The 23,899-nt window shown below is 56.6% G+C and overlaps 2 protein-coding genes across 13 annotated transcripts in view; one reads left to right on the plus strand and one right to left on the minus strand.

Moving 5' to 3' along the window:
* Window positions 1–2,437, plus strand: part of KIRREL3 (kirre like nephrin family adhesion molecule 3) — a 347,026-nt gene extending 344,589 nt beyond the window's left edge. For all 3 annotated transcript variants that reach the window (XM_032133597.1, XM_032133598.1, XM_032133599.1), the window contains one exon: window positions 740–2,437. In XM_032133597.1, the coding sequence (XP_031989488.1) occupies window positions 740–1,183 (444 nt within the window). In that variant the 3' untranslated portion in view covers window positions 1,184–2,437. The remainder of the gene's footprint in view (window positions 1–739) is intronic.
* A 378-nt stretch (window positions 2,438–2,815) lies between these two features.
* On the minus strand, window positions 2,816–20,688 carry ST3GAL4 (ST3 beta-galactoside alpha-2,3-sialyltransferase 4). Of its 10 annotated transcripts, none has more exons than XM_032133602.1 (12): window positions 15,001–15,439; window positions 12,587–12,656; window positions 6,276–6,345; window positions 5,690–5,771; window positions 5,088–5,171; window positions 4,883–4,980; window positions 4,464–4,524; window positions 4,140–4,235; window positions 3,872–4,061; window positions 3,631–3,774; window positions 3,391–3,534; window positions 2,816–2,995 (listed from the first exon to the last, which is right to left on the minus strand). In XM_032133602.1, the coding sequence occupies exons 1-12, from the start codon at window positions 15,156–15,158 to the stop codon at window positions 2,909–2,911; spliced, it is 1,284 nt and encodes a 427-aa protein (XP_031989493.1). In that variant the 5' UTR covers window positions 15,159–15,439; the 3' UTR covers window positions 2,816–2,908. The 10 variants fall into 10 exon arrangements, with proteins under 10 accessions (XP_031989493.1, XP_031989494.1, XP_031989499.1 ...); XM_032133603.1 differs by having other exon boundaries at window positions 5,702–5,771; window positions 15,001–15,438; XM_032133608.1 differs by lacking the exons at window positions 12,587–12,656; window positions 15,001–15,439 and adding exons at window positions 6,800–6,930; window positions 7,025–8,870.
* Window positions 20,689–23,899: the final 3,211 nt, after the last annotated feature.

Consider the following 23,899-nt stretch of genomic DNA (forward strand, 5'->3'; position numbering starts at 1 on the left):
CTGTCCCAGAGGGCTGTCCCTGTGCAGGGACAGAGGCTCTGGTCTGCGGGCACGGTTTGCTGGCCCCAGAAGCTTTTGGGGGTGACACGAAGGTGTAGTGCCAGAACAGTGGGGTGCAAGGGGCACTTGTGTCCTGACCTGGAGGGGGCTGAACAGTGGAAATGAGGACACAAGAGAACATTGCTGGACAGTTCTGCGGTTAAGGGTTAAGGGTGTCCTCCAAAGGGGGGCTATGAAAATGGGGAAGGGTCCGGAGGGGCCATATGAGGAGCAGCTGAGGTGACTTGGCTTGTTCAGCCTGGAGGAGGCTGAAGGGAGACTCATCAGGGTCTGCAGCTCCTCCCGAGGGGCAGCTCCGATCTCTGCTCTGTGACCAGGGACAGAACCCAGGGAACAGCTGGAGCTGTGTCAGGGTTGGGATGGATGTCAGGGAAAGGTTCTGTCCCAGAGGGTGCTGGGCACTGCCCAGGCTCCCCAGGGAATGGGCACGGCCCCGAGGCTGCCAGAGCTGCAGGAGCATTTGGACAGCACTGCCAGGGATGCCCGGGGTGGGATTTGGGGTGTCTGGGCAGGGCCAGGGGCTGCACTGGGTGATCCTGTGGGTCCCTTCCCAGCTCAGGATATTCCATGATCCTAATAAGTCTCGCATGTCCCGGGTGGATGGGCAGGGTGGGCACCCCAAATGCCACGGTACCCAGGGAGGCCACCACCAACCTGCCCCGCTTCTCCCACTCCCCAGGACCCCACCAACGGCTACTACAGCGTGAACACCTTCAAGGAGCACCACTCCACCCCCACCATCTCGCTGTCGGGCTGCCCGGCTGACCTGCGGCCGGCCGGCAAGCAGCGGGTGCCCACGGGCATGTCCTTCACCAACATCTACAGCACCCTGAGCGGGCAGAGCCGCCTCTACGACTACAGCCAGCGCTTCGTGCTGGGCATGGGCAGCAGCTCCATCGAGCTGTGCGAGCGCGAGTTCCAGCGCGGCTCCATGAGCGACAGCAGCTCCTTCCTCGACACCCAGTGCGACAGCAGCATCAGCAGCAGCGGCAAGCAGGACGGCTACGTGCAGTTCGACAAGGCCAGCAAGGCCTCCGCCTCCTCCTCCCACCACTCCCAGTCGTCTTCCCAAAACTCAGACCCCAGCCGGCCCCTGCAGAGGCGGATGCAGACGCACGTTTGAGCCCCGCCGGGGACGCTCGGGACCCTCCGCGTGGGCGCCGTGGCTCCGTGCTCGGACAGTCGCGCCCGCCGGCGGCGGCGGTGGGAAGAGGCCGGATCCAGCCCCCCCAGAGCGGGGCTGCGGGGCGGGGGACCGGCCGAGCATCCCCCCCTCCCTGGTACATGCTAAGCACAACCCCGCCGAGGACGCGCTGAGCCCCGGGGAGCCGTCACGCACCCCCGCGCCCCCCCAGCCGCTCGCCTCCGCTTCCCGCTGCCCTCTCCCACCCGGCTCCTTCCCTTCCTTCGTGGTGTTCGGTGTCCATACTTATAGAGTCCGTTTCGGGGGGGGGGGTCAGGGGGGTCCCGCCATGTGGGACAGGATGGAGGGGACATCGGTGGGACAGGGACCCCCCGGGAAGGGCCTCTCCACGCTGTATCGCGGCACCGCGGTCAATACAAGAGGTGTTTCTCGTGGCACGCCTGGGCTGATGGCCACCCCGCGGGGACATCAGCTTCCCTGCCGCCCTGCCCCGGCACAGGCCTGGCCTGAAGCCTGGGTGTGCCACGGCCGCCTGGGGAAGGCCCTATAGGGGCAGAAATGGCCGGTGGTGGAGGGAAACTGAGGCACGGGGCAGCTGGGACCCCACAACCCCAGCGTGGGAGCCAGGAGATGGGGCGTCACAACAGGTAAGGGGATGTGGGGACACGAAGGCATGGGGACAGGCCACCCTCCCTGCATCTCACAGCCCCAAAACTCCCTCACACCCACCCCCCATCATGCCCCAGGAGCATCCAGCCCATCCCAGCCTCACCAGGACTTTATTGGGTACCAGCATCAGCCCCAACACCCCCATCCATGGGTCCCCCCAACACCTGCAGCCCCACGGGGGCAGAGGGGACCCTACACCAGCAGGGAGAAGGCACCAGTCAACCCCTCCGTGGTGGGGGGACATCCCAAATGCCCACCCCCTGGAGCCAAGCACACGCCAGCCCACCCAAAGCCCCTTGTCCCTGACACGAGTGGCACATGGGCCCTGGGCGAAGGCTCCACCATAAATAAGCATTTAAATTAATTAAATTAATCTGCACCACCAAAGGGCCCTGGCATACCCTGAAGCCAAGCACCCCAGGGTGCCCCCGCCCAGGGGGGCTGCGGGGACGAGTCCCTACACCAGCACTAAGGCACAGGACAGGGCCGCCAAGTAAAAAGGAAATTAAAAAAAAAAGGGAGGGGAATTAAATATTTGGGGGGAGGTCCAGGGCAGGCAGGAGGCAATATCAGCCTCCAAAGGCTCCCATTCCCTGGTGGGAGGGGGTCCAGGACCCCCAAAATCAGCCCCTCAGCAGGGCCTTCGTCAGTGTATGAGGGAATTAAGGGAAAGAGAATGGCCAGGGCAAGGGCTCCTGCCCTGACTCACCCCCTCAGGCCCGCTGGGAGGGAGGATCCCCCTACCCTAAAAATCCCCTCCAAGTCCTTGGTAGCTTCAGTGTGTCAGTAGAAAAGGCGCTGGGGCACGGCCCTGCCAGGCTCCCTGCGCCCCACAAGAGCTGCCCCACCCGGGGACCCGCGGTCCAGCGCGGCCCCAGCCCCGGCCCTGCTCCGACAGTCCCAGGGCGCGGTGGTGGCGGCGACAAGGATGCTCTGCCCTCGGTCACTCTGGCCACACCAGCGCAGTGTCCCCTCACTGCAGGGGACGCTGTCTCCTCGTCCCGGGGCCGGTGTCTCTGCGCAGCCCCGCCGCCCTCAGAAGTAGGTGAGGTTCTTGACGAGTCCCAGCTCCAGCATCCGCTTGATGGCCACGGCCTCGTGGGACACATTGTGCTCCGACATCTGCGGGACAGGGAGCAGGGGGTGAGGCCAGGGTCTGGTGAGGAGGGACCACACGCTTTGCTTCCACTCCTCCCACCTTGCCCACCCCACCAGCGGGGACTTCAGCCCCCCAAAAGCAGGGACGGAGCCCTCCCCACCCTGTCCATGCGCCCCTCTCCTCACACATAAACTGGGGATGGATCCAACTCTCTGTGCCTCCAAAGACATTTGGCTGCTGAGAGAAGTTGGATGATGACCACCCAAAGGTGGACTTCAACATCCACCATGGGAGTGGAGCGAGAGGGAAGAGCCTCCCACACCATTCAGCATCCTGGCACTGCTCTCCTGGGCTGCCATCCCCCATCCTGGGGGAAAAATGGGGGGAACATGGACAAAACTGTGGAGCAGACACTTACAGCCATGGACTTGAGTGTGATCTGTTCGTAGTAGTGGATGGTTTGCTTCTTGTTGGCCGAATCGGGGTAGCCAAAGCCCGCGATGTGCACCAGGTCACAGAAGTGCAGTGCCAAGGTGATGGCCAGCAGCCCCGTGGTGGGCTTCTGGGGGACAGAGAGCCACAGCCTTCAGGGAACTGCACGGGGACAGGCTGTCCCTCCTCAGAGGGTGCAGGGGGACCAGCCATCCCCACCCCTTACCTGCTTGACCTTCCGTGGCTGCTTCATGGGGAGGTTGAGCAGTTTAGCAGCAGTTACTTCCATGTAGTAGGGGTTGAGGACACGCACTTGCTCCAGGTTGGCGTCCCAGATCAACGGGGGCTGTTTCCAAAACCCTTTCCGAACCTGCAAGAGGTCAGATGTCCCCAGGCATGGGGTGGCAGGACAGTTGGAATCTGGAGCAGCCAGGGAGGGGTTGGACCCAGTTCCCCACCACGCTCACCCTCTTCTTGTCATTGAGGATGGCCTCCATCCACTGGAAGTCCATGGGCTTGAAGGCCACGAGCACCAGCAGCGTGTCGGGGTTGTTATCGGTCCGGGGGTCAAAGTGGGCCGACTCCGGGTAGAAGAGGCGCATGGTGGTCTTGGAGCCCACGTCCTGCTCATAACCATGGACCGGGGCGTTGTTCAGCCTTTGGGACATCACAGGGGTCAGCCCCAGCTGCGGGTGGCACTGGGGAGGGAGCGGTGGGCCGGGCCCAGGGCTGTACCTGATCACGACATCGTAGGTGTTGATGGTGTCCCCCATGGAGCTGTTGCGGAGCCGGTGGCCGTTGCCCACCACTGCACACCTCCGGCACTTGAGGCTGCGAGAGAAAACCCCATCTCAACCAGGCCCCTTCTGAAACCGGGGTGATTTTAACCCCCATGTTGTCCAGTCTCCAAACCTCCCCGTGCTCCATCCACCACCCCTGGGGTTGCAGAGGTTCATTTTGTCAAATCCTGGGCCCACAACAGACAAATTCCAACCATGCCCCAAGAGAGCAACGACGAAGAAAAAGAAAGAAAAGCCCCTAAACCCACCCCGGTGTTACCTCCGGATGCTCTCAGGCAGGGAGTAGTGGGTGATGGACAGCAGGCGCAGGAGGACGTCTTCTGCAAAGCAAGGGCAAGGACAAGGTGAGGAAGGCGAGGAAGGCAGCTCCTGCCTGGCACAACACCCTGGGTGCTGCCCCGTCCCTGCCGAATTTGCTCCTGCTGTTAATCCTGGTTTCAGGCAGATAATCCGTTGCTGGGGCTTAGTAAAATCTGGCCCACCCTGAACTCTTTCAGAGGCACCGTGTGCACCCAGGGTGAGGAGACAGGCACTGCAGAGTCTAAAAACCAAGAAAATAGCTTGGGAATAGTCCCCAGCAAAATCAACCTGCTGCTGTCTTTAGGAAAAGGGAAGTTGAAACCCCAGGAGCAGCAGGAGGACGGACAGACAGAGCCCATGGAGCGCTGCCGGCCTTACCGCTTCCCTTGGTGCCGTAGGGCAGCTCGTAGAGCGACGGCGTCTTCACCCAAAAATAGTCCTTCAGCTGCAAGAAGAGCGGGTGGTCCCTCGTGTAGCTGCCAAGGAGCAAAGGGCCAGTGAGACTGGGATCGGGGATGGCAAAAGGAGCGGGGTTCTGGCTCTGCATCCCCCCCCACTCCCTGCTTCCAGCCCCAAAACTCACTTCCCGATGAGCTGCGCCGCTTTCTTTTCCACCTCCCCCAGGGGACACATTGTCTTGTTGTTTTCTTGCACAGGGAAATAAAAGCTGTGAAGGAAGAGGTTAATTAAATCAAATGATGCCTGTTCCTCTGCACACCCCTCCTGGCAAAAGGGGCTCCAGCACCCCCAGGCAGCCCCACTGTGGGATTCAACCTGTGAGAGATTTCCAGCCGGGTTTAAGGCCAGCACTGCCTGGGTATTTATCTGCTGGGTTTGCAGCCTTGCATCAGAAGAGGTCTCCCTTGCTCTGCTCATGAACCTCACCCTCTGCTTTCCCCATCTCCACCAGCATCGCTGGCACTGGCAAGAGAGCGGGGTTTTCCCATCCTCCCGGGCTCAGATAAGCACCAGCATTTGCAAAAAGCCCCACACGCACTGAGGAGGAGCCTCGTTTGTGTCCCCCATTCTCCAGCAGCAGCCGAGGATGCTGCCACCTCCCCAGCCCTCTGGGATCCAGCCAGACACTGCTCTGGCATCCCTGTGTGGGATGGGGGGCAAGGAGCAGCCTCCCGGGAATGAGGGAAAGGGCAGGAGATCCTTTAAACTTGAGTAAGAAGCACTCACAGCTGTGTGTACCTGTCTTCCCGGTAGATCGAGTACCAAACCATCACCAGAAACAGCGCCAGCACCCCGAGGATCTTCCCTCCTGCATGCCCAGAGGGGAGAGGGAGAGAAGAACCACTGTCAGCTGTGGGGTTTGGATAGTTGGATGTGGGGTCCCACAGCATCCCTGGCTAGATCCAGGGTGGCAGACCCTTCTCCTCAGGGAGAGGGTTGGCTGGCACCGCGCCCCAGAGTGGAACAGCTCCAAGATGAGCCAGGTGCTTTTGTCCCAGGTTTAAAAGCCACTGTGGCATTTCTGTTTCCTCCTGCCTGCATCAAAGCTCAGGCAAATATCCCTTTTTCCACGCGCCTCCACCCCATTTTTGTGCCACAAAGTCCAAGGGGTTCCAGGTGCCCAAGCCTAGAGATCAAGGTCCTCAAAACCACCCTCCCTGCCACAACTTTCTCTGGTGATACCCCAATTCTCCCTCACTCAACTGGAACCACAGAGAAGCAGCACCCAACCCCCAGATTTCCAAATGCAAATTCCCCAGGCTCCCCATCCCTGCTTGGACAGAGGCAGATGGGACCCCCCCATGGGACTCACGAGACTTGTTGATCATTTTTATCAGCAGGAAAGGGATCAGGCGAGGGCCGGAGCTCTCATCGCTGGTCACCTGCAGCAGGAAAACAGGGAATGGCATCGGATCAGGGCAAAACCCATCAGAGCTGACCCCAAAACCCCATCCAAGAGGCCCCACTCCCTGCTTGCCCATCTGCATTTGCGGACGAGCAGGTGCAAGGGTTCCCCAAGGGATTTATTTATTTAAATTCACATTTCTTTGCTGCGAAAAGGTTGGTTTAGAGAGCTTATCAAAGCCAGGCAAGCAGCCACCTTCCCAAGGAGCTTCAGCCCTACAGGTTAAAGGCCAAAGGGAAAAAAAACGGAATTAGAGAGGAAAAACAAGCCCCCAGTGGGGTTTCAACCACAAAATCCTGTGGGGGGAGACTTTAAGCCCATCTTAAGCATCCATCTGGCACCAGCAGGTACAAAGCCCAACGTGCCACCACAAAGCCAGTCAGAAAGGACAGGAGCAGCCGAGCAGGATCAAACCGAAGAGCACCACGTACTTGGGGAACATTCAGCGCCTTGGATGCACCCATCCCGGCCCAGGGAAAGGAGTTGCCACAAGCTCAGTGCCCACGCAAACGCTGCCCAGGGAAGCGGGGCCACTTTTTTCCTCCTTCGAAACCTCTCGCTCCTGGAATAAGGAGCAAAGAGCCCTGGTTGGACCCATCCCGGGATCGGCTCATCCCATCCCGCCAGGACACGGCAAGGACGGAAAATGAACTTACCAGGTGGGAGAAGCTTTGGGGTAGAGGGGAGGCTTTGCTCCCGGGGTGAATCCTGCTCTAAGCCAGGCTCAGGTTTGGGTTTGGCTTTGCCATGCGGTAACGGAGCTCATCCGGGATCTGACTGGCCACTTCTCGGTGTGTTAAATGCCAGCCAAGGGGCTGGGCCATCCAGTCTTTCCATCAGAGCCAGCCTATCACAGTCTCCAGGGATTAGTCACCACCTCATCCCTTCCCTGCCCAAGGAAGTGCCGCTAACAGTCCCAACACCTGCCAACCCCACGGCCTCACCCAGCCAAGGAACAGCCAAGAACATCAGGTTTGGGGGTAAAAATGTGTCAAGAATGAAGAAGAATGGGACGAAAGATGGTCCCACAAGAGCCAAGCTCTTCCCTTCCCTGTCACCAGCATCTGAAGTTAAAATGGCAGGAGAGCAATTAATTAAAAAGGGAAGGAAGGGCAATTAAAAGGCAATTAAGGACAATTAAACCACACTCAAAGCAACGGGACAGGACACAAGAAAAAGAAAATTGTGTCCATTTGACAGCAGAGGGATGGGGACAGGTGAGGTGGTCCCCTAGGAAAGCACCTCTCTCCCTCTGACCCGCTTCTCCTTCATAAAACATGGATAATTGTGCCTCACTATCACCTGGAGCACCCAGGAAGGGGAAGCAACCCCCCATCCCACTTCACACCCTGGCTCTCATCCTGCATCCGTATTTCTGGCTCAACAAACCCCTCCTGTTTGGGAAGATGAAACCCATAGCTGGATCTTCAAGGGTGGGAGCATCCAGGGAGGAGGCACTGGGAGGGTCTCACCCCTTTACATGTTACAATTGCTTGGAAAAAGTAAAATTAGGGGATGGTAAAAAGCAGCTTGTGCTTCCTGGGGGGTTTTGTTCTTAGCAAAACTGACCACAAAAGCCCTGAGGGGAAATCCACTGCCACAGCTGGAGGCTGGGGGTGCTCCTGGAGGACCTGAGTACCCCTGTTCACCCAGGGCTGGGAAACTGCTGGGCATCAGGACCTGATTTTAGCACCAAATTGACCTCCCAGCTTCATCCTTGGGTGCCAAAACACCCAACCAAGCGCACTGTGCCCCTCCCACCGCTGAAGACACTGGGAAAATCCACTCTGCCCACAATGTTTGCCTTTACATACCAGCTTTTTTAAAATAATATTTTTGACAGCTTTATGATCTTTTCCCAGGCTTGTACGCACAAGCTGGGCCTGATGCAAAGCTTATCTCAGGCAAACACAGCAAATAATCCCTGAGGAGATGGAACCTTGTTTAGTGAAGCGTTCAGGGAATGCAGAGCAAAACAGAGCACACCCGGCTGCCCCCGTGCCCGTGGTGCCTCTGGAATGAGTTCAAGCTCCCCACAGCCCTCCCAGATCCACAGCCCAAACCACGGCAGCTGCTGAAAGCAAGAAGGTCTGAACACCCCGAGCCAGGCCCTGTGTCCTCCTCACAGGGCTGCTGGAGGGAGCAATGCCAAAGGGTCCTGCTGGTTCCCACAGCATCCCTGGTCCTGCAGCATCCCTGTCCCATCACAGCACCCTCAGAGCACCCTCTGAGTGTCCCTGTCCCATCACAGCACCCTCAGAGCCTGCAGCATCCCTGTCCCATCACAGCATCCTCAGAGCCCCCATGACATCCTCAGAGCCCTCCCACAGTATCCCCAGTCCTGCAATATCGTTGCTCCTGCAGCATCCCTGGTCCCTCACAACGTCCTCAGAGTCCCCTCCCACTGGCATCCCCATCCCACCACAGCATCCTCAGAGCCCCCACAACATCCCTGTCCCACCACAGCATCCTCAGAGCCCCCACAACATCCCCATCCCACCACAGCATCCTCAGAGCCCCCACAACATCCCCGTCCCACCACAGCATCCTCAGAGCCCCCACAACATCCCCATCCCACCACAGCATCCTCAGAGCCCCCACAACATCCCCGTCCCACCACAGCATCCTCAGAGCCCCCACAACATCCCCGTCCCACCACAGCATCCTCAGAGCCCCCACAACATCCCCATCCCACCACAGCATCCTCAGAGCCCCCACAACATCCCTGTCCCACCACAGCATCCTCAGAGCCCGTGCAGCATCCCCCAGATCCCCCAACACGGACCCCTCCCCAAACCATGCCCCCTGCATCCCACACGGCAGGGAGAGACTCAGCACTCGTTGGGATGAATCTCCACTCCCCCGGGGTCGGTCCAGGGCATCGCCTGCCCCGCCAAGCCCTGAAGCTGGGGGGAAAGTCCCAGCTGGATTCAGCTCCCCACAACTGGAAGAAGTGTCTGGAAAAGCCCCTCTTTGATGTCGGAGGATGCACCCCCACAGCACCTCCGGCTGCGATTATTGCTGCACAAAGGATTCAGAAGCCCCACGGCCCATTCCCCCTCTCCCACTCCCTTCCCCACCCTGTGTTCTGGGAAAGCCCCATCCCAGGATGCTGCAGAGGCAGCTCAACTCCAAGCTTCATGGAGTTTCCTTGTCTACCTCTGACCGGGAGCAGGGTTTTGCCTCTCAGTTTCACCACGTCCCCCGGGAGATGCCAGCAGCATCCATCAGGACCAACCCTCCTGCCAGGGGGGGAACTCAGGGAAGTTCATCCCTGTACCTCTATCCATCCATTCCCATCTCCCCCCATGGCCTCAACAGCTCCAGCATTTCCAGATTTAAGTCATGTGAATCCACAAAGTGGCAGCAGGCAGCTGCCAAGCTGCTCCCAGCCAAAAAAAAGGAAAGGAAAAAACGGAATTTGAAGGCATGGAACAAGCACGGAGGTGGGGAGTGGTTATAAATTCCCCCACGCCACCCCAGCATGGATGGATGGTGATCCCAGGCCATCCTGGCAAAGCATCAAGGACCAGCAGGCCATGCAGCAAAAACTCTTGGTACTTTTGTGTTTCCATGGTAACCTATGGATTGGGAAAAGCATGACATGAGATGAGGACACCTCTCCTATGCTCCCATCGTCCCATCCCACATGCCCACGGGACACAGAGCCACCCACTGCCTGGTCCAGCTTCCCTGGGGAAGAAGGATGCTCACTGAAAAACAAGCATCTCCAACAGTTTATCCAAAAATAAACGTGTCTTTATTTTTAACTGGAGGAGAGTTGGACAGCACCCGAGGAAGGGATGCAGTGGCAGTGAGAACCAAAGGGAGACAGACAGACAGACAGACAGCCAGGACAGCACAGACCCCTCCAGTCCCAGCCAGACCATCTCTCCCGAGCTTTCCAGGCACACGGAGCTCTCGGGGACCAGCAGGGCAGATCCTGCGCTCCCTGGAGGACAAAAACCAGGATCGGCCCCACAGGAGCAGTTTGCAGCCCTGGGATCTTCTATGCCCCCATCTCATGGGTGTTCCAGGCTGGGATTGCCGGAGGAGCCCAGCAGATGCCGGCCCGGCCGCGCCTGCCCCGGCACAACCATCGCGTGCCGGAGCCTGAGCACAACCTGGGAGGCGGCCGGGGGCGATCCTGCAGGGAAAGGATCCAACTGCAGGCACTGCCTGGGCTTGGCAGAGCATCAAAGCCACCCAAATCCCCAGCCTGGCATCCCAAACCTTCCTCGCCCCGGCTGCTGCGAGCTCCCGGTCCTCAGGGAATTTTTTTCCGAGCTGGGAAGAGAATCCTTGTGGGATCGCAACAACCAAAAGGCAGCAGGGTCTGGATCTGAGGCCCCTCAGAGGCGTTGCATGGGATGGGGATGATGGCAGGGAAACAGGGACACCACAAAGGGACCAGGGATGCCAAAAACCACCGAGCAGAGCAATGTCAAGAGCAGGAGCTGCAGTGCCGTGGGCTGGGGGGATGAAGAGGGTCATGAGGACACAGCACTGCAAAAATCAACTCCACTGGACATTGGGCACGGCCCCACAGAGGGCATGGAGCCGGCCCAGCCCATGCAGTGGTAGCCACATTTATCCTATTTTAAGAGCCCTTCGAGTCACTTTAAAGGAATCTTTAAAGGAATCTTAATTGCCTCTTAACTCGGAGAGGCAGCGCTGTTTCCTTAGCCGTGGTATCCCAGGCACACAGTAACCCAGCCAAAGATTTAAGATAGGGGAAAACAACCCCTCGTTGGCATGTGAGTCTTAACAAAACATTTACCCATGACCAGGCTGCAATTTTCAAGGTGGCAACAGTGCATAAGCTCAGGTACAACAAGTATTTCCACAGTGGCAGGTCCTTGGGACAAATCCAGGCTGCTTCCGCCTTCCCATGGCACTGTTGGTTTTAATGTGCTCCAGAGCGATTCAGACCAGCACTGCCTCCACCCTCTCCTCTCCCCCTATATTTTTTTTAATCCTTGCAGCAGAAAAAACGCAGGGATGGGGACACAAATCCCTTCCTACAGCCCCAAAACACCGGTGGTGTGGGTACACCTGATGAGCTCTGGGGTAACCCCAGGCCATCGTGGAGCTACAGTTAAGCTACAATATTAGAGATTATATATTATTATTATTATTATATAGGTTTAATCACTCTTTTGCTATTTAAAACACTAAAATAAAGACCCTTTCTTGCTGTCTGCACCTTGCTACACCCTGGAGGTTATGGCCGAGCTGCTGAAGAGAGCAGAGCCACCCACGGGGTGACAAGCCCCTGCTGAGGAGACGAGGGCAGTGCTAATGTGACCTGGGGGATTTCATCCCCCATCCCCTGACATCGATCCAGCCTCATCTTTCTCCTACCTGCCCCATCCAGCCCCCTTTTGGTGCCACTGTCACCTCGGTGCTGTGTTTACTCTCCAGTATCTCCATCCCCAGGGATCATCCAGGGATGCAGGCAGCAACGGCAAAAGCAGCTATGGCAACACAGCTTTGAACCCGTGTTTTGGGCTAAATCCCCCCAAAAAGCAGCAGAAAAGGGGAAGCAGTGAGCTGGGGGTGCAGGCAGGGTGCTGGCAGCCTCTTCCCGCTCTCCTGGGAGCAGCAGGCGGAACATCCCCAGGGAGCACCACTCTCTTACAGTTCTGGAAGGTAAAAATTAAACCGTGGAGATGCTGTGGCCCATCCCCAACCCAAACTCAAGCAATGCCCCAGCTCTTCGGGGAAAAGGGGTGGGAAATTAAGGGATATCAAGGAACTCAAGGGCTGAGTTATCCTGCAGGCAGCTCCTGCTCCCAGTGGCTTTTGACTCCAGGGGTCCCCTTTCAGGGGCTCAGAAGCCGCTTGCAGCCACTGCCCCCCTCGCAAGGCTCATGTGCAACCTTAACTCGCTGGCCCCGTGGTTTCCCTTCCGTTTCCTGTTTTGCACCGGATTCAGAGGAGTGGAACCCCCAGAGCAACGCCACATCCGATCTGGTCAGCCCCAAATCCAGTGCCTTCTTCTCTGCTCTTTTCTCCCATGCACAGACGGAGATTCCCAGGAAACAACCCAGCCCATCACTCTGCAGCCTCAGCATCACCTCAGTGCTCCGTTAACGCACGCAGGGAGGAGGACTCCCATCTCAGGGAGACCTTTTCCTGCATCCTCAGCAGCGGGAGAGGCTGAAGCCGGTCCTAGCGGGGCGGGGATAAGCTGGCAGCAAGTCACGGCTACTTACGGCCCGTCCTCTTGGTCCAGGCGGAGCAGGCAGGAGCTCGGCGGGATCTACGGGGCCGTCCTCTCTTCCCCTAGGAGAGGGAGAAGGGAGAACATCCTTAGGGCTCCAGCCACCCACAGCGGCAGGGCAGCCATCCCCTTCGGAGGATCCGCGGACCCCGATGCATCTCCGCCGAGAGGAGCCAGCCCCGGGGGAGCGGGAGCAGCGCCCCGACGAGCCGGCACACGTCGCACAGATGTCTGAGCTCTCCGAAAAGCCACCCACCTCCGAAAAGCCACCCACCTCCGAAAAGCCACCCACCTCCCACCCACCTCAGCCGGCACCGGCAGCCCCAGGGCCGGGCTCGCAGCCGCCCTTAAGGAGGAGGTGTGGCCGATCGGAGCTCAGACCTCGCCGCAGCCTTCCCCCACCACCTCTCGGCCTTTCACACCGAAATCCCCTTCCGTGAGTCACTCGGACTTTTAGGAAGACCCCACGAGACGGAGCGGTGCCCTTCCCCAAGGGGAATGGGAACGCAGCTTTCCTGCCCTCCTGCCTAGAGAACACTCCTTATTCCCGCGTCTCTGGCACCTTTTCCCCCCAAACTTTCCAAACTGCAAATCCTAGCGCAGCACTGTAATATGCTGATGATTCGGGGGAGGAAAAGCCCTGCCGAGAAACCACGGCACACACAGAAACCCTCCTGCCACACTGCCGCTCAGAGAAAGCCTCCCTGCTCTGCATCCCAAGTAATGTTCCCAGATAGGGGAAAACGAGCCAGCCAAGTGGAGCAAGTGGGAGAATGAGGCAGGCAGGTGGAGCGAGCCCGCTGCTAACCCCAGTGAGCCCCTGGGCCCCAGCTTTGCTCTTCCCCTGTGCCAGCGGGATGGATGGGGTGTGGTGGGAGTCGCGGCTCTCCCCAGAAAAGCACACGGGAAGGAATGTCAGCTCATCTCAGTGCAAGAAACGGTGATGCAGGTGAGGAAGACAAGCCTCTCTCAGCTGCTCCTCAAGCCCTGGCAGGAAAGGTGCTTCCAAGGGGAAGCTGTGAAGGGCCGGAGGTTTCCTCACCTCTCTCCATCTCCTCCAGCCCGGAAAAGCAGAGATGAGAGAGGTGTGAGCCTTCCCCACAGCATGCTCCGCTCTTAATATCCCATTAATTTAACAGAGGGTTACATCCTTGTCCGAGGGGTGAGGAAGGAAACCATCCAGCAGCCTGAGATGGTTTCTCATGGATACTTCTCGCCAGGGATCACACTTTCTGGACATGCCCTGGGATGACAGGGATGGCTCCACCCCAGTGTCACACCTTCCCCCTCCACCCAAAGAACCTTTGCTTCCTCCTTCCATCACCGTTTGCCTTGGGGAGCGATTAATCCCTACGGCTCAGCAGCCAAACCAGATGCATTTGGGGCCACAAAATCCACCTTTGGCACCAGGGTCTTTCCAGAAGCCCTGAATCCACCAGAGCATCCGACATTGCTGCCTCTGACAAGGAGCCTTTTCATTTAGAGCTGTGAATTATAGGATCCACTAACAAGGTTAAACTCTCCCTGGGGAGCTCCTGCCAAAGCGCTCCATGGCTCGGCATCAGCCCCTGCCCGTGGAAATGAGGCTGAGGATGCTTGGAGCTGCCTGGAGGTTCCAGGAGGATCCTGCAGCCCTGGATGAGCAGGAGACCGCAATGCCTTAAAGCACATCGGCCAGGCGGGATCCTGGTGGATGCAAGGTCTTGCCCTAAGCTGGTCTTTCCAGCTCTACTGGAAGAGCCAGGAGCTGGATTGCTGCCGCTCTTCCCGGGGTTGTTTTCCAGCCGCCTGAGCGGTTTCCCTGCCGTGAGCCGATGCAATCGGTCGTTCCCAGCCCAAGGTCCAGAAAAGTCCCATCACAGCTCCAGCATCCACCAGGTCAGGAGCTGCTGTCTCCAGCACTCGCTGCAGGCAGCTCAACCCATCTGGCAGCTGCTCCCAGCAGGAAATGAACGTCGCGTATCCCAGAGCCCTCAAGAAACCCTAAACAAGCTGGATTTTGCTCCTTTCCTTCTCCAGCTGTGCTGCTGGCCTCAGTTTCCTCTCCTGCCTATCAGTTTAATCACTTAAATAACAATTTCCAAATTTGAAGTGGGAAAAGGCACCTTCTGCCCACTCCCCAGCATCTCCCTCCAGGATGCTCATGGCTTTGGGCAAAAGAAAACAAAACCCCAATGGGCACATCCCTTCTGTGTTAAAGACTAAAGCCAGCCAGAATTGGCCTTCCAAGGGGCTCAGCCCCAGTGCAGGAGCATCCCGGCAGGAACGGATATTCCAGAGGCAGGAGGGGACACACACAGGGCAGGGATGAGCCTCCAAATTCCTCCTGTCATCATCCTCCCCATCGAGGACCAAATCCCCCCAGGGCTGTTAAAATAGAGGAGGGGGAGATGGAGACTGAGAGACCTGCAGCGAGGCAGCCGTCCGTCCGTCCGTCCCTCGGTGCTCCATCGCCAGCGCCAGCCTCCCTCGGTTAAAATTACTTCCCGAGGGGGGAGAGAGCAAAAGCCAGGCTGGGAGGGGAATAAAATCCAGGTGAGCTCATCCTCCTCCAGAGAAAACATCTCCAGTTGGCACCAGCGAGGTGTTTCCAAGCCCGGCACATCCCTCACGTCACCCCAGCCGCTACAGCCCCAGGACCAGCAGCTTATTCATTCAGCAAGTATTTAGTGGGAGATAATCCAGCCGCTTCCCAACCTTCCTTTGGCCGGGCCAAAGGTGTAATTCCAGTGTGGGAATTACTCTTTGGGAAGAGGTTTCGCAAATGGTCATCCCAGTGGATGCTCCCTGTCCGAGACAGCACGAAAGAGCCACCACCGGCAGAACCTCCCATCCTCCACCCTGTGTTTCTTTAATTCTATTAATCATTTATTGAATGTATGAAACTATTTTATTAAAAATGAAATAATTCAATAAATCTATTTCTATCAAACCCCTGAGAATGGGAAGAAAAGCAAAGCTGCCCAGCCAAGCCGGATTATCCAAAGCAGCGACTGACCTAAAAATAAACCACGGCTATTTAAAGATGAGCCTCCCACAATAACCACCCCCCACCCCAAAAAAAATAAAAGGAAAAAATAGACATTTTTCCAAGCTGGGGTGTTGAGCATCACCCACCACACCAAAAAAAAAGCCTATTTTGGGTTCATTTCCTAGCACAAGTCTGCACTTCCAAGAGAACAGCATCCCCAGACTCAATGCTGCTGATTTCCAGACACCCCATGCAAATAAATAATTAAGATTTAAAGCTGTGTTTGCATAATACAGATAATCTGTCGATTTAACTTGTAAACGCAGCAGGAATTAAGCGGCAGTGTTGTTAATTAGGCAGCAAAGGGGCCTGGGAAGCCCCAGCTCCAGGGCAGATGCCCATGGACCACGAGGATGTTGAAGAAGCAGGGGGATGCAGGGCTTTGGCAGCGGGACCAGGTGCTGGGGCGGGTGCCATGGTGTCAGGGCTCCAAAACATTGTGTTCATCCATATTTTAACTGAAAATCCCCCCCAGCCCTTCCCCAGGAGCTGCCCAGCCCTTCCCACCCTGCCTGCACCACCCAAGCCCTCGAGGCCTGCCGTCACCCCACGAGAAAAAAGGCAGTGGAAAAGGAGCCCGGGGTGAGATTTCTGAGGACAAATCTCATCTTTTTGTTGCATAAAGAGCCTGCTCTGACAGCCGGGCTCTTGGCAGCCCTCAGCTCCCCCACCCAAAACACCAGACCCCGCCCAGGAGCGAAACCTGTTGAGCCCGAATATGCCCGAACAGACAGTTCTTTGTGATTCTTTTTTTTTTTCCCTTCTATTTTTTGGTTTGGAAGCAGCACTGGTGATCGCACAGGGATGGGCCAGAGGATTTCCCAGCCCTTGGCACTGCTCCTGATGCCTTGTTCGAAGGCAGCACCACGTTTAACCCCTAATGCCCCTCACTGCCCTTCACTTCTGACACCATCCCACCTCCCACACCCTGATCCTGTTCTGTCCTGCATCCCCAAAGTCCACTTGCATCCCCCCTCTCTGCATTTTTCTCCCTCATTTCTCTCTTTCCACCTCATTTTTCCCCTCAAGGCTTCGGTGCTTTCCACCATTCCCAACACAGACAGGTCTGATCCATCCTCATGCCACAAAATCCCACCCACACACCACAACCCAGGGTGGTCAGATGAGCCCCACAGCCACAGAGCTGCTGTGCTGGGGGTTTAGTCCTCATCCAGGGGTGTTTTATGATCCACGGCGGGAATGCTGGGCTGGCTGGGTGCACAGAACATCAGCAAAGCCCCAGAGCAGCGTTTAAGACTCCTCAACTCTTGCTCAGCACTCTCCTGCCTCGGTTTCCAGCCATTTCGGGGCTCATGGAAGCTCTGCCCCATTGGCAACGCGGGCAGGGGGTGCAGCAAGGGAGCCCAAACCCCAAACTCCATCCCAGCTCATTTATCTACATTTTAAAAGAAATTTTAAAACCACCCGATGTCGCAAGCAGCTCAAACCCCGGCGGAGGATCCACCCCGGGGCTCCGGCTTGTGCAACACCGCGGGGTGAGTTCCAACCTCCCGCCGCTGGCATCAAGCTCTGGTTAAAAAATTAAGGCTCGGCTTACTCAGCCTGGCCGGATATCGGGATGTCGAATCCGGCCGGGAAAACTTCGGCGGGCTGGGGGAGACATTTTGCAAGGGGAAGAGCCGGAACAGGAATGGCATCTGGAAGCGATTGAAGGCAAGGAGCCTCTCCCTGGCGCAGCAGGGAATTCCAACGGCGTGAGCTCAGGTTAAAGCCTCCTTCACAGACCCAGGATTAAAGAGAAGAACCAAACTTCAGCACAGATCTGTGTTTTTAAACCTGCAAAACACAAGGGAAAGGGAGCCAGCTTCCTGCTTGGTCCTATCCGGACGCGGTTTGGTGATTGAGGGTCGTTCTGGCTTGTAATAAAAAGAAACCAAAACTCCAAAAAGGAGCAGAAATCTCTCCGTGGATTTGTGGATCTAACTTCTGGCGGGGTGTCAGGAGTCCTCCTTCAGCACTACACCATCCATCCCTTGGGATCACTGCATCCCACCTCCGAGCATCCCTTGCCAGCACGGGCTGCATCCCATGATGGTGCCACATCCTGGAGAGCAGCCGCAGCCTGCGCCAGCCCAAAACCGCTCCGTGCTTCTGCCAGCCCGAAGGAAAACCAGGATGGAGAGTGGCTCCTCTGGTTTTTCCGTTCCCTGACAGCCAAATGCCTTTCTCCTTCCTCCAAGGAAACTTTCCAGCCCAACCCCGGTCACATGCAAGGGGTCAGCAGCTGGAAAAGCAAGAGATTAGCAAGTACTGGGGTTTTTAGCTCTTCCCTCCCAAGAAGACACAGGGTTTTCCTAGAAAAAGCTCAATGAACACGAGGATCACAGCTGGAGGATGGAGGAGTGTGAAACAAAAGCGAGGGGAACTTAAGAAACACCAAAAAAAAGAGAACCAGAAATTGCAACAAGCAGCATGAAAGCATCAAATCATTTCCTTTCCTCACTGCAAAACCAAAACCACTCATGCAAGTGTCCCTGGTGGCAGCATATGGGGGGGTCCCAGCCTGGAATGGGATCCCAGAGGGATCCCGGTGAATCCACGATGCCAACCTCTGCAGGAACAGGACCACATCCCTGCTCCTTACACAGCCATCATGCTACATCTGGAGAAAAAAATGAAAGGGGGAAAATAACATAAAATAATTTTTTTTTTTTTTAAAAAGCACAATAGGGAAAGCTGTGGAGAAGCAGACTCCATGCTGCCAGCCTGCATCAGCTCTGGAATATTCGAAGCTAAAGCAGTGGGACCATCACTTCATCAAAGAGAACAAGCAGCAGAATACATGGGATTTAGAGATATTGCCAAATAATTAATTAGCAGAATTCAACCTGAGAATTGCTGCCAGCTGAAAACCCCTGAGCACAGGCATGGGGAGGGCACTGGTCTCAGCATTCCCACATCCCGCAGCCTGGCATCCCCCTCTGATGCTGGTTGCAAGAATGGGGATGACACCAGCTATGAAAATACAGGCCTGTAGACATCAGTGCAGCTGCTCCAGAGTCCCAAATGGATGCTTTCCCTCCCGGGTGGATCCTCCAGGAGGATGTTCCAATCCCAGCTGTGGAAGACACCCTACTTGCAGGTCTCCACAGTGGACATCCCTTAAAATCAGTGTCCACAGACAGTTCCTCCTTTCCTATTTACATTTGCAGAGGCATTACTCCTCGGAATTCAGTGCCTGGCTGGAGCAGCTGCTATTAACTCCCTGCCTGAAGCTGGATGAGCAAGCAGCCGTCTAATGATGCAGATAATTATGGACAGGGGTTAGGGAGAGTCCAGCAAAGCATGCTGATCCCATCCTACGGCTCATAGCAACGTGAGGAGTTCATTTAACGCTGGACACATCGTTAGGGGCCAGGGTAGGAAGAGAACACTTAAAGCATCAGTTCTATCCCTGATCCAAGGTTCTGGCCTGCCTGGGGTGTCTGTCCCACAGACAAGCCTGGGCAATCCATCACCTGCCTCCAGCAGCATCCAGAGGGAGAGCTCGGCAGAAAAGATGGGGAAGTTCAGCAGAGCTTCTTGAAAAGCTCCACCACAAGACTTTATTCAGTTTATTCATTTCCTGCCGTTTAGGGGCTCAGGGAAGCTGTGCCCCATTGGCAACGCGGGCAGAGGGTGCAGCAAGGGAGCCCAAACCCCAAACTCCATCCCAGCTCATTTATCTACATTTTAAAAGAAAATTAAAATTCTTTTAAGAGATGGACATTGGACTTGCCGAGCAGCCAGCATCAACCCACCGGGCATCACCTTACTGATCCGATGGGAGAGACGGTGTCTGAGCTGAGGAACACAAAAAACACACCCAGAGGAAGAATTTTCCTTTGTTCTCCACTCCCCAGAACAATAAAACACCACCGGTTCACCCTGCAAAGACCTGACATGAAAAGATCAATGGGAGAAGGTCCAGCGGGTCCTTTTTCTGCTTGTCTCGGGGCAAGCATCCTCACCTCTCCCTGGAAACAATCCTGTCCCGTGGGAGAAGAGGGCTCCAGGCACACGGAGTGGGACGGGATGGGGTTTATCCTGCACAGACGTGCCCAGATCCCGCTCCCAGCAGCTCTGTCCGCACCAGCATTGGGTGGGGGACGGGCAGGGACCCCTCCTACCCCTTTGGGATCACCAGGCTACCGGAGCACATCCATCAACCGGTCAGAGGATGCTCAAGGACGGGGGAAAAAAAGCTCAGACGACTTAATAAATCCTCCTCAGCCCGTCGTTCCGCACGGGAGCGATGCCGTCCTGAGCCGCACACGGGGCACGTCCTCCCCTCCCAGGGCCTCCGGGAGGATTTTCCCTTCCTTGCCCCGGCTCCCGGGCATTCCAATCACCCAGACCCATCGCAACGAGCCCACCCCGAGCCGCGGGGAGATGCCAGACCCTCTCTTCCCGGGGCTCTCGGGTGGGATCTCCTTCCCCGGGAGTGGCCACGGGCAGGAGCGATGCCAAAGGCCGTTTTTTTCCCGGCGAGATCAGGGGGTTTGTTTTGCCGGGAATGGGGAGACAGCAGATGGAAGGGCACCGGGAGAGCGAGGGCTTTCCTCTCGCCGCTGCCCACACTCACACTTCAGGCACCGATTAATTGCGTTAATTAGAAAAATAATCATCATAATTATTTTTTTAAACCCACCAAACGTAGAAATAAAGCCACTTTTCTCCCTTCCCGATGTGCCGCGCTCGCCAGGACATCGATGCCAAAGGCGTGGGATGCACCGGTGGGGGTCCGAGCTGGGGTTATCGGGGAGTATCCCCACACCCCCAGTTTGCACCCCCCATGCCAACCCTGCCCGGGAGCTGCCAGGCGGGCAACGCTCCTGCCCTGCGCCCCCCCAACCACTCCAGCCCCCAAAAAACACCGGGGCTTTGCTTCCCACCCCTCTTCTTTCTGCTCAGCACCCCCCGACCCGCAAACCCGCTTTGCACACGCGGGCCCAGGGGACGCGAGGGGGCCGGGGGGACACGGGGGGACCCCCGGGTGCGGACTCACCATGGGGCGGCGCGGGGGGGCCGGGGCGGCCGGAGGATGCGGGGGGTGGGTGCGGGATGCGGGGCCGGCCCGGAGGGGCGGGCGGGGGGCGGACACGCTTGCGCACAGCGCGGGATGGGCGGCGGAGGGAGGAGGAGGAGGAGGAGGAAGGAGGGAGGGGAAGAGCATCCCGGGAGCTGAAGGCACCCGATCCCTCATCCCCGGCACAGGAGGACAACAACGCCCTCCCCGTGCCCTTCGGACTCCCCAAAATCGTGGCGCTGGGGGTAACCCCCTCCCAAGGCGACCCCGCCAAAATTGGCTCACGGCAAATTTTGGGGGGGGTGGCCAAAGCTCGTGCTACTGGAGGTTTACACTGAGCCAGGGGGTTCGCACGGTTCCCCCCTTGAACCCCCATGAGATGATGCTGGAAGCCCCATGACATTATGCTCAAAGCATCATGGGATGACAAAGGCCCCGGGAATGGCTTTGCTTAAAATCATCAACTAACATTAAGTGTTTTTCTTTTTCCCGGAAAGAAATTAATCCTCACTACAGGAATGCCCCGTGTCAGGCCACCTCGCTCTCCCACGGGATTCCGTTTCCATCCCACCCCACAATACACAAAATCACCAGACGATCTTTTGAAGTTTTTTTTTTTTATTCCCCTCAGAACTTTTTTTTTTTAATTTCTGCAGTCTCAAACTCATCCCTCCTGCCCGGGGTGAGTTTTGCCAATCCCTGAGACAACATGTCCAGTGCCGATAGTAATCGATAAAATACCTGTGGGGCTGACACATCTGATTTTGCCAAGGGAACTACATCAATATTTGCAGAGAATCCTTCCCTTGTTCCTCATCCTCCTTAGGCTGGGCTTTCCTTGCCATTAAGGAGTGGGGCAGAGTTTTACTCCTGGTGACAGGCGAGCTCGCGGTAATTAGGCTTTAATTGCCACGGGCTTGTAGACAATCTGGGATAATTAGTGGGGCCACAGCTCGGCAGGGATTTGCTTGAAGGATATTTTGACCCTTCAGTCTCATGGGTTCCCCTGCTTGGTTTATTGCATCTGAAAATCATAAACGGCATTCAGTGAAGCTCCAGCAATAATAATGCATCCCAAATGTCTATTTCTGCCATGCCCCCCAGACAGAATATTAAAAGAAGCTGCAAAGCTTCGCTTCCCAGGATCTTCTCAGTCCCCAGCAGCTGTGTCCTGCTGCTGATGGTGGATGGGCTCATTTTGAGGTGATGGTCTCCATCCCCAGCATCCCCCCACAGCACAGGGCAACATCAACAGGACTGGGAGCAGAATAAAAGCCCTTGCAGAGACGCAAACCAGGACCAGGGTTCTGCCTTGCCCAGACCTCTGTGCCGAGAGGTCACGGTGCCGTGGCTCGAGCATCACCAAGGTTTGCGGAATAAATGGTGATCCTATACCAAGTGTTGGACACCGGCTGTGTCCATTCCACAGGAATCTCAGGACACCTGCTTGCATCCATGGAGCAGCCAGAAGGTACCTGTGTTGCCTTGGGTGGACCCAAAAACCAGCCACGAGCTTCCTGTGGCCACCGCAGCCTCAGCAGACACCAGGGCTTTAAATCCCACCAGAAAATGGGAATATATTTGCTGCTGTAGCACAGTGCCAGGAGCCTTCTCTGGGTGGTTAGTCACTGCTAATGACTACACCCCGCCCTAATATTTAATTTGCAAAGGATAAATTGCCAGTTGGATTAATTCAGCATGATGAGCGCTGAGTAATTTGGAGAAGAAAAGAGGGGGAAGAAATGCTGGCTGTTTGGGAAGTGAATTTGTAACGAGCTCTGCCATCACCCTTCGGAACTCACACTGATAGAAGGGTTTGGGAAACCGCAGTGCAGGACAGGACTGGTGCCCTGCCCCACTGGGCATGGGCAGAGGCTGTGCCATCCACCACACCACAGCCAAAATGCTCCCAGAAGGGTGACGAGGCCAAAGCAGGAGCCAGGCGAGCAGGATCTATTCAGAAAGGAGGAAGGGGATGTTCTCAGCCGGGCCTGCAGCATCTACTCCAGAGGGACAAGAATGTGGCCATTCATGCCCAGCACAAGCCGGGTTTGTCCTGGATCACCTCGGGCTCACCCTTCCTCAAGCCACAGCCTGGGAATGCCATCTGGCTTTGCAGGACCTCAGTTAATCCTTTGAAGGCTCCAGATCCATCAGAATGCTTCCCCCTGACCCCTTCTTTTGGGACAGGCAGAGACAGCCTCCATCCCAGGCTCCATGGACCCCCCTGCTCTCCAGTGCAGTCTCCCAGGAAAACGACTCCTCCAGCAGGAGCCAGGCAGATGGTCTGTGGAAGATGTGCTGCTTGCTCGTCTGTCACAGCCTTCAGAGAGTCTATTTTCAAGACTGAGGGTGTTTTTTCAATACCTGAGGACCAGGGAGCCTTCCTGGGAGGCCTGTCTGTCGTTTAACCATCTCTGTTCCTGGGCTGGCCTGGGTGAAGACATAAAACTGGGATGTTCCCTCACCAAAGGAGACCAAGCTCCCTCTTGGCAGAGAAAATGCTTTGGTGTAGAAAAAAATTCATCCCTGTCTTTTAGCAATTTAAAACCTAGGGAAGGGGAGAGCCCTGGGACAAGCAACCCCCCTGCCCGTGTCCAGATCCTAAAGCTCCCCAAATCAACAGGCCTGAGCTGCTCTGCTCAGGAGGTGGGTGGAGCTGAAGCAAGAGGGAAAGGCTCCCACCGCAGATCATTGCAGCTTTCTTGCTATGGATTGCACTTCTAGACTCCAAGAACAATTTGGAAAATACCTCTAAGATCATCAAGCCCAACCATTAACCCAGGAAATGGGAATTTCTGCAGAGAAATAAGGGAAGGTGGCTGCACCCAGCTGCTCTGCCTCTCCCTGCTGCTAAAAGGCATCAGGGAGCTGCCTGACCTGAATATTTGTAAATGGGATGAGCTGAGCAGAGCCCCAGGGCAGCTCCAGTGATGCCACTTCACTCCAGCCAGCTCCAGCAGCCTGGAAAAAAAAATCAATAACATCTGGGTTTTCCCCCATCAGCAAAAAAACCCCCTCTTAGAGCTCAGGGTGTGGAAAGGAGCAAGAACAGGGGTACCAGAGAGATGATCCCTGCAATTACATCCCTGGTTACCAACCCGAAACCAGAGCCCTTTTTGGCACCAAGAACTCATGAAGTTTTCAGAGGCTGGTGCTCGGTGAAGAAGCTGCCAGGGAACCAGTGGCTGGGTGGCCAAGCAAGTTCCCTGCATCCAGAGAAATTGGGTTTTCCACCACAACGG

Source organism: Corvus moneduloides, chromosome 25, assembly GCF_009650955.1.
Source record: "Corvus moneduloides isolate bCorMon1 chromosome 25, bCorMon1.pri, whole genome shotgun sequence".
NCBI lineage: Eukaryota > Metazoa > Chordata > Aves > Passeriformes > Corvidae > Corvus > Corvus moneduloides.